Raw genomic sequence first — 14,705 nt, 5'->3', positions numbered from 1 at the left:
ATTTCTCCTGCAGCTGTCCATGTTCCCCTCTGGATTGACTGCAGCTTCATATTCACATCCCACATGTGCAGCCACACTGACTGTTATTCAAATGAGCACCTAGTCCACCCCGTGCTGTCACATAATATGATGCAGTTTGATTGATTACATATTGTTGTAGATTTGATCAATATTTCACTGTTTGTCTGTACTAATCACTTGATATAAAGTGATTGTAATATCACTTTTTAAAGGGATAATTCATCAATTTCGAAAAAATTGTTGTTAATTCCAGCTGTTACTGAGTGCTGGATACTGGCTGGATGCTCCAAATGCTAACTGTTAGCCACCTGCCATTGAAGTGGACTTCTGAAAAATAATTGTCTTGATACACTCCAATTGTTAAATAAAAAAAGGGCGAGTGAAATAATATACAGTTTTTCCAAAATGAAGTGAACTGTCCCTTTATATGAAGTGTGCATCAATATGTTATTAGAAGTAGTGGTAGCAGCAGCAATGGAAGTAGTACTATTAGTAGTAATAATGCTAATTATTTATCAGCATAATAAAGTTATATCAAATTACATTATAATGTATATGAACATTTGTATATACACTCAGTGGCCACTTTATTAGGTCCACCTGTATAATCTAATACAATCCTGTCCATCTGTTGTGCCATAAAGTTTCCTCTCCTGCTGCCCATAATGCTCAGCTTGTCTTGTTGTCACGGTAACAGAGGTGTTCATTCACTTCTGTGTTTGGCATTGAGCTCATAGTTAGTGCTGCTGTTGGACTGGACTGCATTTTACTGACAGCTGTTTCCACTATTCTGTCCCCCTCATGAATATAAATAGGGAGGACAAAAAAATAGAAACACCTCTGAAACCTCTGCAAACTACAACCTCAATAATAAAAAAAAAAAAAAAACATAATTAAATGTACACATCTTCCATAATGTCAACAAAAACTGAACATAAACTTTGTTAAAAGGTAGAATTTATGGCAGAGCTGTTGACCTGAACTGCATTAGACTGGACAGGTGGACCTGATGAAGTGGACACTGAGTGAATATTCTTTATGACATTTTCTTCATGTCACATCCTTCAGTTTTGTTTATCGGCTAAAACTTGTGTTTAACACTTGTTCTTCCCCTCAGGGAGCCATAACATTCCCTTCATCTTATTTGACTTGATTTTACTAGTAATGGCCAGAAATAAAGGACATGCCTGTTTACTGGAACTGGGAGACGCACTGTTGCGTCAGTTACCATTACAGATGGACTGAGATGTTGTGCAAGCTTCCCAGCAGGCCTGGAATTCCTGGAATATCATCCATAGCATATTTAGAGGCATAGTAATAACACTGTAGGGAAGACAGATTTTTTTTTTTATCAGTTTGACAATTTATTTTGGGAAGTTAGGGAACATCAAGAAATGTTGTGTTTCACACGTTCATGGTATTCGCTTGTTTAGCCCACTAGAACGCAAACTAGACTGGAAAAAAAAAACTTTGATGGTCACGAAAGAAAACTTTGAACAGTTATGGAGGTCCTATGACTTAGCTGTGGAAAATGGTGTAGAAGTTATCGAACCGGTTGTTGAAGTTGCTCTTTTCCCTGCAGACTGAGGAAGCAGAGATGCGGCTGCGTCCTCCCCAGGGGGAAGTGTTTGGAAATTTCTGACACCAGGCATCACAGGGAATTTTCTGGCAACTGCTGCTGCACAACATTACTTGAGCGCCAGTGCAGGATGGATGCAGATGTGTGATGCTGCTGCAGCACCGCTTTTGCTCAGTAGGGGGTGCTGTGTCCCAATCAGAGGCCTGTTGGTTCGGTTTTTTTCCAGTATGAGGGCAGCGAATGGCAGACTGCAGGGCTGGATGTCACCACGGGCACACACTAGCAAACTGTCTGTGGAAAGGCTTTGGTTCAGTCAGTGTTTATCAGTGTCAGTCTTTGAAATGGGAAACATCACTGATCCAGCAACAAAACTAATTTTTTTTTCCAATAACCGTATACAAAATACGAGAGAAACACCCACATGCACAGGATGTGATTATTAAATATCAGACATGATACGATGCAGGTTCCTATCTGAACACAGCGACAGAAAAAGTGGAGAAATACACTTGAAAATCTGCAAACCCCCAAAACTTAGTCTGTAAAACCTCTTTTGCAGACTCGGTTTTGCGGCTTGATGTATTTTGTATATTCTCCTTGAACGAGTGTTAACACCGATATATCATTTCACCAAGGCCTTTTCACCAAGATGAATAGAAAACTCAAAGGGAAACACTGAGCACTTGTAATTTTGGACATGAAAATGAAAAATGTACAGGAGGTAACACAAAGCAGGCTGAAATCCTAGGATGGGACTAAGATTATTGACATGCTCGAGCTTTTTGTTCAAATTTTGGGGGGCAGGGTGTCAGTATGTATTCATGAGCTCCCCCCTCACACACACACACACACACACACGTCTTGACAGGGAGAGCTATTTATAGCTGCTGACGTCACAGGCCTCCTCTGTCTGATGGAGCCTCGTCACGGCCAGCGACTCTGAGGGGAGTTGATGGTGTGTGTGTGTGTGTGTGTGTGTGTGTGTGTGTGTGTGTGTGTGTGTGTGTGTGTGGAGGGGGGTAATATTATCATTGAGGTAAGCCCTGTCACTGCAGTCCCATCCCTCTCTGCCGCGTCGCGCCAATCAGCTGTGAGATGCTGAACTGCATCATCGTGTTGGATACAGCCCTCACGAATACTCTCTCTCTCTCTCTCTTTCAGTCTTTTTCTCTTTCCTTTCATCTTTTAACCCCCCGCCCTAGTGCAAACCTACACACACACACACACACACACACATACACACACCCTTCCTCATTCAGCATCGATTGCATAACAGCCATCTTTCATTTATCAGACGTCTGCTATTGCTGGACCGCTGGAGGCAGGCTGAGCTAAAAATAGACGTGGCAGCAGCCCTTCACCCTGCTGGTCTTTTCGACTGTTATGACTGTGTCTGTGTGGAGGGTGTGGGGTGTGTGTGTGTGTGTGTGTGTGTGTGTGTGTGTTCCCCATCATCAATGCCCACTCAAATCCCCTTGTGCACTGATTACAACATCTGACTTCTGTTGAGGAATTTTCATTTGTGATAAGGTTGGAGGCAAGGCGGTAAGCAAAAGCTTTTCAGGATTTTCTAAAACATCGTGGCGGCTCAGGATGGTGCACACTGGCCTGACTGGAGGGACGGTGATGATCATTTTGAGGGGGGAACTGATCAAGAAGTTGTGTCAGTGCAGAGGTGTTGGTTCACTGGGCAGGGCTGTAGTGATAGGTGAGGAAGTGGGTACACTGTTAAGTAGATGGGCACATCACTCAGGAAGGGAGTGGGTGTACTCTCCTATATGTTTGAATGCTTTTTGACTGACAGATGGGTAAACTATACATTTTCAGAAAAAAGCATATTCCGTATTACACATTTGTCCATGGGGTTACTCTGAAAAAGCCTGTAGACATTTTGAAAATAAAAAAAACCTTCAAATATAATCCACTGTAAATATCAAATTTGAGCAATGTCTCATCAAAAATCTTTAACTCTGTGTGTATGTCAATGAAAAAATGTGTTAATTCCTTAAGCAAACGCTTAAATGCAATAGCTGTAGGCATTGCAGGCCCGCTAGGCAGCTCTGTGCTAGACAGCAGCAACAAGGGTGGAAAGTCAGGTAGAGTGTGTGTGTGTGTGTGTGTGTGTGTGTGTGTGTGCAGCACTGCTGACGAAGCCTGCATGAAGTCATCCCTGACGTAATATGGAGCAGAGATATAGTCGAAGGGAAGGGTGTGTGTGTGTGTGTGTGTGGTTGCGAAAAGCCAGTAACCTTGTAATCGCAAGGTGAACTGTTGTCTCCTCTGACTGTGTATGAGAAATCTTGCCTTTTAGGCTGGTTTATATGGCTATATTTTGTTTATTTATTACTTTTTAATGAATTGATATTCTAGCAGACAGTGTTGAACCATGCTACATATATATATTTATACATTTTAGATACATTAAACATTGCCTCTCCTCTTATTGTGTCTGTTACAGTTCACACTTGTATCTGTATAGTTTTAAGTCCCTCAGTTGAACTCCTTTTAGAGACTTTTTATTTGGTTATTTTTGCTTTTTTTTTTTTATTGATTTTTTAAAAAATATATATTTTTCTTCACCCTCTTTTCTTTTACCTGTGACGTCTTCTTGATTTTGCCCTTGTGAGGAGGGGATGCCTTTACGTCAGCGTGACGGTCAGCAGTTACGTTCAGAGTGATACATCTCAAAATCTGTGTGCTGGATCACCATGAAATTTTGATGACAACATTCAAGTTGCCTAGAGAATGAACCGTGGCAATTTTAGTGACCTCATGACCTTCCCTCCAGCAGCAAGCTTTTAATTTCATAAGTTTAATGCCTGATTTTATTGGCTATTAAAGCACTTTGTAGCATTTTTATGTAGCATGAAGTTTAGTTTATTATTGTTTTAATGCCCACTTTTATTGGCTGTTAAACTTTTTTGTTTGCAAATTGTAGATTTATTAGTAGCAGTAGTCTTTATTTCATTGCTGCCTTGTGGATTTTAAATTAACCCTTTGCAATCTTCTCTTCCTCCTCGTGTTTGTCTCCTCTCTGTGCAGTTTTGATGTGGAGAATGGCTTGTCGGTGGGCCGCAGTCCGCTGGACTCTCAGGCCAGCCCGGGGTCCGGTCTGGTTCTCCAGGCCAACTTCCCCCACAGCCAGCGGCGCGAGTCCTTCCTCTACCGCTCCGACTCTGATTTCGACCTGTCGCCCAAGACCATGTCCCGCAACTCCTCCACTGCCAGCGACCTGTGAGTGCTTGAACAGGGTTATCAGTTTAACACTGATCAATAGCTTCCACCCTACATTTGCAAAATTAGTAGCTTGTATTTGGTCGGAAATCTGCTGGATGTACTTTGCTGTACCTACCTGACACCAAAAATAAATGTATTTAAACAGTGAATCGCTGGGATCTCAGTTAAGGAGTTGTTCTCTTTTGCAGCCCCAAAGTGATGTAGTCTGAGAGGAGGGGTGTATGTAAAGATACCCTGACATTTATAGTTTTTTGTATTGTGGAGTTTCCACACTCAGACACAGACTATGTGGAAGTAACTGCTATAATTGCAAAGAGGACAGCAGAGTCTAGCTCCCTGAGAGGTCTCTGAGATGAACAACAAAAATGTACACTGCCAACAAAATCCTTTTTTTTTTTTTCATGCCCAATATTCAGATTTTTTTTTTTTTAATGTCCAACTCACATTTGTTTTCCCAAGGGAGGAGGGATTGAAGCATTGGGAAGTCAGTTGGCTGCCTCGGTGAGACAAAGTGTGAAGACTGCTGTGATTTTTCTGTCTATCCCCCTGGGCTATGCCACTTTTTCAGGTTTTATAACCCCCTCCATCACCACCACGTCTCTCCTACTAGCACATCAGCTCTCCCTGACTGCTGCCTGAACACAACCTGGATCCCCACCACCACAACTATCACCACTGTAAATCTGAAAAAAAAAAAAAAAAAAAAAAAAAAATAGTCCCAGCAAGCATTTGACGAACAGCAACACGCAGGGAGAAGGCCAAGTTCAACATCAACTCAAACGAGCTCTAAATTTTCCCACAGTGATACTTAAAACATTTCGGAAAATGCTTTTCACAAATATTTAGTTCATGTACAGTGACAGATGTCGTATTAATCTTCATTTATCGAGTCCAAATGTTTGCTGGGCACCACAGCCTCTCACGCTGGGATGTACGAGCTGACCTGAGTGTGTCTCTGGCGCTGCACTCCTGCATGGATCTGCCCTGAGGCCTCAGCAGACACCCAGTGCATGTTGTGATGCTGCTCTTCAGTGCAGTGCTGTTCTCCCAGCGCTGAACGCATGAACACACACCTGTCCTTTACCTCTCCCTGCACACTGGAGTTTTACTTCTGCAAACATTTCTCTGAGCCAGAGATGCTCTGCAGGGGGAGATCATCTCATTGGTTAAGTAAACCCCAATGGGCAGTGCCAAAGAACTGCAGGGTGTTACCCAATCTCCACTCAGGGATCAATAAAGTATTTCTGATTCTAATTCTGATATTTTTCAGAGTCTGAGTTAATGAAAGCAAAATTGAACTTGGTGTAGATGGTGTAGAGCGTTGGGTTGTGCAGTTCCCTGGGTGTGATATGAGTCCACATGGTGGTGAAATATCCTCATGAGTTGCTCCTGGGCTGCTAATCCACAATATTGTATTTCCATCTCTCCATTCACTTTATATAGATTTATATCACTCCGCTATATCACTTATATCACTTCGATAGTGCAGCAAATTTGGCCCAAAATAACACCTTTAGCACATAGGCAAATGCAAATAAATCAGATTGTGCCAGTATAAAAAAAGACAACTCCCAGTAGCCATGTTTTTTCCCCTGAGTAATTTCAGCTATAGGCCTGTTATCAGGTCATTTCTTCCCCGTACAAGACGCTACCTGCCGGATCTACTTTCCATTTCAAACAGGGACATAACAAGAAAAGAGTGTTTAATTTGATTACAGAATGGGTACTGGGACTTGTTCACTTTTCCCTTACCTAGACAGCTGCAGGTTACTACAGCTGCCCTGACATGGAAAGTCAGCTTGGTTCATTAGATAATCTAGATAAGAGCTTCAGTCTGAGGCCATGTTCGCACGCAACATCGTTTTTTTTTTTTTTTTAATCATCTGTCACCATCTTTTCATGAGTGAAAAAAAGCACTGCCAAGAAAAGCCAAAGTTTTGGGGCTAAAAAAAAAAAAAAAGTTCTTTGGCTCAGTTTTACTTCAACCAATGACATTATTTCTGCCTCCGTGAAATGTTTGCATTACTAAAACTCTAATCTCTCCTCTCCTGCCCATATATTCAGTGTGTTACTCAAGACCCCCCCCCCCCCCCCCCCCCCGCCCTCAAGCCCTGTATTCTTTAGTAGTCATAATTTGTGTATATTGAAGTAGCCTAAACTCTTCAATATAATTCTTATATAATATGTAATTTGTACTTTAAGGTTTTGGAATCACATGATACTTCCAGAGCCGGTCTGTGTTATGGCTGCTCAGATGTTTTGTTTACTGGATATCTGTCTGTGTTTGTCTGTGGGCTCTTTTTTTTTTTTTTTTTTGCAGGCATGGAGAAGACATGATAGTGACTCCGTTTGCACAGGTCAGTAGCTTTTTTTTTTTTTTTTTCGCCCGTCCTTCAACACACAGGGTTGTGCATCAGGGCATTTTCTGACCATTAGACACTGGCCCACTGTTTAATCAGCCAAATTTATATTGAGAGGGGAAAACACAAATAATTGCTCCTGTCCTGCCAAAGTGCCTGCTGGCGGTGACAACATTCCCAACCACAGCCAAATTTTTCCTGTGTCTCTTTGGTGACCCTGGTTTGTAATTGTCACCCAGCGTTGTGTCTGTCTATTGGCTCTCAATGTTAAAGACTTATTTTTTCCAGAGACAGCATACAATCAAATACACAGTGTTTCCAGTCAGACTGTATGTATACTGTATGGAGGAGATTGCTTATTTTTGACACACACCAATACACGCTGTTTTTGTACTATACCGCTTGTGTGTGTGTGTGTGTGTGTGTGTGTGGGTGGATGAGAGAGACACAGAGAGAGAGAAGACACACTGCTCACAGTAATAGCCTCTGAAATAAACTTTTAGGATCAGCTACCAGTGGATGGTAAACTGAAGCAATTTACCTGCTAAGAGTACATTTGACTTTTGCACATTTTCATAGCAGTATATTGCCCTACTTGGTTTTCATGTTGTTTTTATGTGAAGAATCAGGTACAGTGTTCATTTACAACTTCACTCACTTGTTCAATGGATCAAATTCAGAAATACAGGAAATCAAACTTTGAAGGCCAAAGTTTGAGAACAGGTCAAGACAAAAAAAAAAAAAAAAAACCCTGAGACATTCTAATGTGATCATATCCAAAAAGTACTTCACTGTGAGCCAAAAAACAAACTTTAATCAGCATCCGGCACTAGCAAAGTGGTGATTCTGTACCGTGCTCCGAGGCCGTGCTGCCACAGCTGTATCCTGCCCGTGCTCCTGAGGTTTCAGTTTCACTGCGTTCGCGTCCCAGAGCTGACTATGCAGAGCGAGCTGGAGGCGGAATCCAAAACCCAGAACACGAACACACGTCAGCCGTGTGGGGTTTTGAAACTCGAGCAGTTTAACGTGTCTACTCTGTGACATCAGGCTTTTGGAAACTGGAGAGATTTGATAGGCCCACTCGTCTAGTGTCAGGGTGACGTTTGAGTCAAAGCCATTCACAGTGTCTGGTACATGCTGTGCTTGCTGATTTGTAAAGCACTTATCTTACACGGATGTCAAAGATTCACATCAGCAGCACAATCCTCCTTATTTTTTAATTAAATTGACTTGTGTGTGTGTGTGTGTGTGTGTGTGTGTGTGTGTGTGCGCGTGCATTGAAAATGTTCCAACTCTAATCCTAACCACTTGAAATATACACTTGACTTGAGTTAGTAATAAACATGATGTGTGATTAATGTCTGTCTTAAGGGGAACATATTTACCCGTATTTCTCATCTCTCTACCTGCCCTGTTTCTTTCTCATTAGGTACTTGCCAGTCTGCGCACAGTGAGAAGTAACTTTGCTGTTCTGACACATCTGCAAGATCGTGTGGGCAACAAGTAAGAGCAAGAAAATAAATTGGACAGGTGGATAACTGGCTGGTTGTTTTCTTGATGTTCCTCTGACAGCTGGTGTGTTGTACATTCCAGGCGGCCAACAGGCAGTAACCAGCCGCCCATGTGTAAACCATGTCCAACAGGTCAGTCCATAGTGAAGCAAAACTGAACTCTGCTAGAGTGTTGGGTTGTATAGTTCCCTGGGTGTGACATGAGTCCACATGGTGGTAAATTATCCTTATTAGTGGCTTGGTGGACTGCTCATCCAGATGCTGTATTTTTGTCCATCAATTCACACTGCAAAAATGCAAAATCTTACCAAGATTATTTGTCTTATTTCAAGTCAAAAATGTCTTATTTCTAGTTACACTTAAAATAAGACATGATCACCTCAGAAGTAAATTGTTTTTAGACAATTTTCACTTGTTTCAAGTAAAAATTCACTTGAAACAAGTGAAAATTTGCTTGTTTCATTGGCAAAATTTGCCAGTGGAAAAAGTGAAAATTCACTTGAAATAAGTGAAAATTAGCTAGAAACAAGAAACAAATTTTGCCAATGAAACAAGCAAATTTTCACTTGTTTCAAGCGAATTTTCACTTGAAACGAGAGTCAATTGTCTAAAAACAAGTTACTTCTGAGGTGATCATGTCTTATTTTAAGTGTAATGAGATATTTTGACTAGTAATAAGACATTTTTGACTTGAAATAAGACAAATAATCTTGGTAAGATTTTGAGTTTTTGCAGTGCAATTCCTTTGTGCAGCAAAATAGCATGTTTCCCATGGTTTGAAACACTGGCTGTTCATAAATGTCATGTTATTTTTGGCATGAAAATGGTTTCACTTAGCCTAAATATGTTGCTGCAAAGTTTCCACTGCAGTGCCACATGTGACCCTGTGACCCTGTGCTTGCATGACCTGTGACTTTTGCAGAGGAGCCCTACCAGAAGCTGGCGGTGGAGACGCTGGAGGAGCTGGACTGGTGTCTGGACCAGCTGGAGACGCTGCAGACCCGACACTCGGTCAGCGAGATGGCATCCAATAAGGTGAGATGACATCCAACCTGTAGATCAAAGTGCAGTCGACCAAATCTGCTGTGGCGGGTACATGTGAGAGAAACTCCATGATGAGGTGTGCACTGAAGGGTTTTAATGGAGCGTTGTGCGTTTTAGAGTCATTCATCTTGGAAAAATCTACTAATATAAGCTGAATTACCTTCCAAGCTCAAACTAGCCACATTAACCTAGAGCTATCTAGATAGTTAACCTGCTGGGCTTCCAACATCTTGAATGGCACCAACCAATTTAAAAAAAATTCATTGCTGTTTATGTTTTTATTCACATTTTCCTTCTGCGCCGATCGCCATTCAGCTTAGCTAACCTGCATACACTATATTACCAAAAGTATTCGCTCACCCATTCAAATGATCAGAATCAGGTGTCCTAATCACTTGGCCTGGCCACAGGTGTATAAAATCAAGCACTCAGGCATGCAGACTGTGAAACAAGACATTTGTGAAAGAATGGGCCGCTCTCAGGAGCTCAGTGAATTCCAGCGTGGAACTGTCATAGGATGCCACCTGTGCAACAAATCCAGTCGTGAAATTTCCTCGCTCCTAAATATTCCACAGTCAACTGTCAGCTCTATTATAACAAAATGGAAGCGTTTGGGAACAACAGCAACTCAGCCACGAAGTGGTAGGCCACGTAAAGTGACGGAGAGGGGTCAGCGGATGCTGAAGCGCATAGTGCAAAGAGGTCGCCGACTTTCTGCACAGTCAATTGCTACAGAGCTACAAACTTCATGTGACCTTCAGATTAGCCCAAGTACAGTACGCAGAGAGCTTCATGGAATGGGTTTCCATGGCCGAGCAGCTGCAGCCAAGCCACACATCACCAAGTGCAATGCAAAGCGTCGGATGCAATGGTGTAAAGCACGCCGCCACTGGCCTCTAGAGCAGTGGAGACGCGTTCTCTGGAGTGATGAATCACGCTTTTCCATCTGGCAATCTGATGGACGAGTCTGGGTTTGGAGGTTGCCAGGAGAACGGTACATTTCAGACTGCATTGTGCCGACTGTGAAATTTGGTGGAGGAGGAATTATGGTGTGGGGTTGTTTTTCAGGAGCTGGGCTTGGCCCCTTAGTTCCAGTGAAAGGAACTTTGAATGCTTCAGGATACCAAAACATTTTGGACAATTCCATGCTCCCAACCTTGTGGGAACAGTTTGGAGCGGGCCCCTTCCTCTTCCAACATGACTGTGCACCAGTGCACAAAGCAAGGTCCATAAAGACATGGATGACAGAGTCTGGTGTGGATGAACTTGACTGGCCTGCACAGAGTCCTGACCTGAACCCGATAGAACACCTTTGGGATGAATTAGAGCGGAGACTGAGAGCCAGGCCTTCTGTCCAACATCAGTGTGTGACCTCACCAATGCGCTTTTGGAAGAATGGTCAAAAATTCCTATAAACACTCTCCTCAACCTTGTGGACAGTCTTCCCAGAAGAGTTGAAGCTGTAGTAGCTGCAAAAGGTGGACCGACATCATATTGAACTCTATGGGTTAGGAATGGGATGGCACTTCAGTTCATAGTATGAGTAAAGGCAGGTGAGCGAATACTTTTGGTAATATAGTGTAGCTGGGCATAGGTGCAGCCATGCACACTGAAGTGAACTCAACCAGTGAGATTATCTCTGCAGATCTCCAGAGCTCCTCTCCCTCTGCTTAATACATTTTCAGTTTAATCACATCAGGAAGTGAATGTGCGCCTTTCTCCTTTTGACGTCACAGAGGGGCTCATATATATATAATTCATGGTGAAATCATCAAAAATGGAAGCTTTGTCATTAGGGTAATGAACTACAGCTGCAAATTGCATTTTACTCTGATTGAGTGAAAGTGAATGTACCTTCTGCCTGGAAATAATTAATCCTCAGTTTGATGTGGACATCCACTCCCCACCCCGCCCCACCCCCTAAAACTGGGCTACACGGAGCCCAAAAGGTGCTGTGGCGGTGTGAGAGAACACAGACACGCGGCGGTGAGGCGGCACGCACTGCTCAGTGGGATGGTTTTTACCAAAGTCGTTTTGGGAGCGGTGGGGTCAAAAGCTTGTGTTCTTGAGTGAGCACAGCGTACCGTGCAGACGATATCAGCTGTCTGCCTCCATCCTTTGTCCACATTGTCTTCCACTGACGTGCCTCTCGCTCGGCGCTGTGCAGAACAGCCTGTGCCAACACCGAGCACAGAGAGCCAGAGTGTCTCCTCAACGGGCAGCTAACACACTGTCTTCTTTTCTAGAACCAAGCACACTTGAAATGGCTTCAGTACGCCCACGCAACACTCACTCACACACACACACACACACACACATACACACACTAGAAAACCAGTCCCTCTGTCTGAGGCAAAGATAACAGTAAGGATTTGTGGAGTTGATGGGAAGCACTTGTAGCACCCCCCATGCACACACACACACACACACACACACACATGCCATGCGATACACCAATACACACACACACAACTGCACTCTGTTGTTATTGGCTGGATCCTCTTCTGCTGCCGCTGACTGCAGCATCACGTGAGAGCCACGCGCTCCGCTGTGGGTGTGGTGCCTTGTTCGGTTCAGGTTCGGCAAAGACCGAGGGGATCTGGTTTGATTTCGATTAGCTTTGATGTGAGAGACAACAGGACATGATAAATAATCTGCACTTTGGCAGGACAGTCTATGATGCAGCTAACATCATCCAATAGTACTTTTGGATTGAAGCTGCTGGTAGCCAATGTGCCTTAAATTTGACCGTTTTGATGGCAAAATATTCCCAAATATTCACTTTTCCTCTAGAATTGACCTGTTGTTGTGGAGAACCCCCTGAAGCAGCACTCAGACTGTCATGTCATTGGACAAGTCATCCAATGTGTTGTGAAAAGAGACATGATGGTGGTTTATGATCTCATCACTGGCTTCAGATAGATTTATTTTCCTGGTGGTGTAATGTAGAAAGACATGATACCATTTTGATTTCTCAGGAGCTAGAACACACACCGGAAGTCCGTTCTCGTTTAAATCTCACACACGGATGACTTGTCCACGTCTAATCTAAGATGTAACTCGATTTTAGGGCGGGGTGGTATGAACAAAATCAAATACCACAATATTTTGATCCACAACCTCAATATCAATCGTGTGACAGTGTTGTAGGGACGACTACTGGTGCTTTTACAAAATATTCAAATATGTTTTTTGATATACAGTCATTCGTATTATGTATATGATGACCGAGAAGGTAAAGACAAATAATAGAACAGCTACAACAGTTCATCAAACTGAATCTCTTTACTGTGATGCTGCCTTTAAAACCAGGAAAAGACAGCACTTACGTTCTATGAGGATGTTACAGTATCAAAAATCCTAGTCTCACATCCCTGCTGCTATCGGGAGCCCTCAAGGAAAACCAACAGATATGCCAACTCTTTCATTCCATCTGCCATCAGCCTATTGAACAGAGGTAGCCTTGATTGAGTTTTTTTTTTTTGACTTTTTGACTTTTTGACTTTTATGGAATAATATTGTAAGTACTGTATGGTCCCTGCACCCCAGAATTTGCACTGAGCGCCTATTTGCCCTTTTGCACATGTAATGTTAGAATGTGTTTTAGTGGGTTGTCTACCCAGTTGTTTATTGTTGTATGTATTTTATGTTGCTGTAGAAACCGAATTGCCCCTCGGGGACTAATAAAGCAATCTGAATCTGAATCTGAATCAGTATTGATATAATATCAATATATTGCCCAGCACTACCCAAATCCCATAATAATATGAAGTGACAGAGATGTGCACGGCAACATTAACAAAAGTCACATCTGTGCTCGTGTCCCAACACATTTCATTTCGGTGCTTGGAGTTTTGGCTGAAGTGAGGTTGAGGTGACGCCGCCCCGGACAGACGGCCAGGCCACTTCCTCCTGGCCGTCTGAGCGAAGCCGGTGTGATCCGGATCAGACCTGAAGACCTGCCACTCCATGCAGCTTTTTGTTGTTGCTGCTGTCTAGACAGCGTCAAATGTGAGAAGAGAAAAAAAAAGCTGAATTTGTTCCACTCTGGGCGGCAGTGTGAATGGGGCCGCCGACGCTCAGGCTCATGAATGGCGTCTCCCTCCATTGAAAGAGTTAACCAGCGCCACTCCCCTTCCCTCCTCCCCTCCTTCCCTCCTCCCCTCCTTTCCTCCTTCCCTCCTTCCCTCTTTCTCTCCCGTGGCAGCTACTGGTGGTGCTGCCCCTCATCCTCCCCCGCCTCCTCCCCACCTTCTCTCCCCCTTCTCCCCTGCCAGCCAATCAGATCCCTCTCCTCTAACCGGCCCCTGAAGCCGGACAAACCTGATTGGACAGAGAGCGGAGCCAGCATGCAGGCAGCCGCAGAGGAGACACACACTCAGCAGGGAGCAGAGGGGTGGCTTTCCTCACATTCTCTCCCTCCCTCCCTCTCTCTCTCCTTCTCCCTCTCCCTCCCTGTTTACGTCTCACCCTGACAGTGTGTGACAGTAGTGAGTTTAGTAGCTGGGCTGCAGTCACACCCATTCATCCCGATGATAGACCACTTCCCCGGCCTGTCGCTCCCCAACCCTCCCGCCCCCCACCTCCCCCTCCCTCCCCCCTCCTTCCACCCCATCTCCAGGACAGCGTATGGGACACTGGGAACTTTGATAGCACCGACCGATTTTCACGTGCGCTCGGCTCTCCCTTTGAGCACGCGGCAGGACTGAAAGAACAGATCGGTGGGGTTTTCTTATGCTTTTAGTTTTTTTTTCTGAGCAAGCGAGCAATTTTCCCAGCCTTGAAAATCAACATGTGGGGATGGACATGCCTGCGTCGGCTCTCTGGGCTCGTCTGCGCCGGCGACTCCTACAGGTGAGTGGAGGGGAGTGCTGGTGGGCAGCTTTGCCTTGTTTACCTCGGGATCTATTGATCGGCAGTGCAGGGCGCTGCATGCTGAAGAGCTCTGCCGGC

The 14,705-nt window shown here is 43.9% G+C and overlaps 1 protein-coding gene across 5 annotated transcripts in view; it reads left to right on the top strand.

Annotated features, from left to right (window-relative positions):
* The window catches only part of LOC115357591 (cAMP-specific 3',5'-cyclic phosphodiesterase 4D), a 119,612-nt gene that overhangs the window by 87,152 nt on the left and 17,755 nt on the right, over positions 1 to 14,705 (top strand). For 3 of the 5 annotated variants that reach the window (XM_030049143.1, XM_030049147.1, XM_030049145.1), the window contains 6 exons: positions 4,643 to 4,834; positions 5,297 to 5,338; positions 7,158 to 7,194; positions 8,627 to 8,700; positions 8,791 to 8,840; positions 9,631 to 9,743. In XM_030049143.1, coding sequence (XP_029905003.1) covers positions 4,643 to 4,834; positions 5,297 to 5,338; positions 7,158 to 7,194; positions 8,627 to 8,700; positions 8,791 to 8,840; positions 9,631 to 9,743 — 508 coding nt within the window. The remainder of the gene's footprint in view (positions 1 to 4,642; positions 4,835 to 5,296; positions 5,339 to 7,157; positions 7,195 to 8,626; positions 8,701 to 8,790; positions 8,841 to 9,630; positions 9,744 to 14,705) is intronic. The other 2 variants (XM_030049144.1, XM_030049146.1) reach the window with 1 other exon arrangement.

This window comes from Myripristis murdjan, chromosome 4 (assembly GCF_902150065.1).
Source record: "Myripristis murdjan chromosome 4, fMyrMur1.1, whole genome shotgun sequence".
Lineage (NCBI taxonomy): Eukaryota > Metazoa > Chordata > Actinopteri > Holocentriformes > Holocentridae > Myripristis > Myripristis murdjan.
This window is presented reverse-complemented; position numbering and strand designations above follow the sequence as displayed.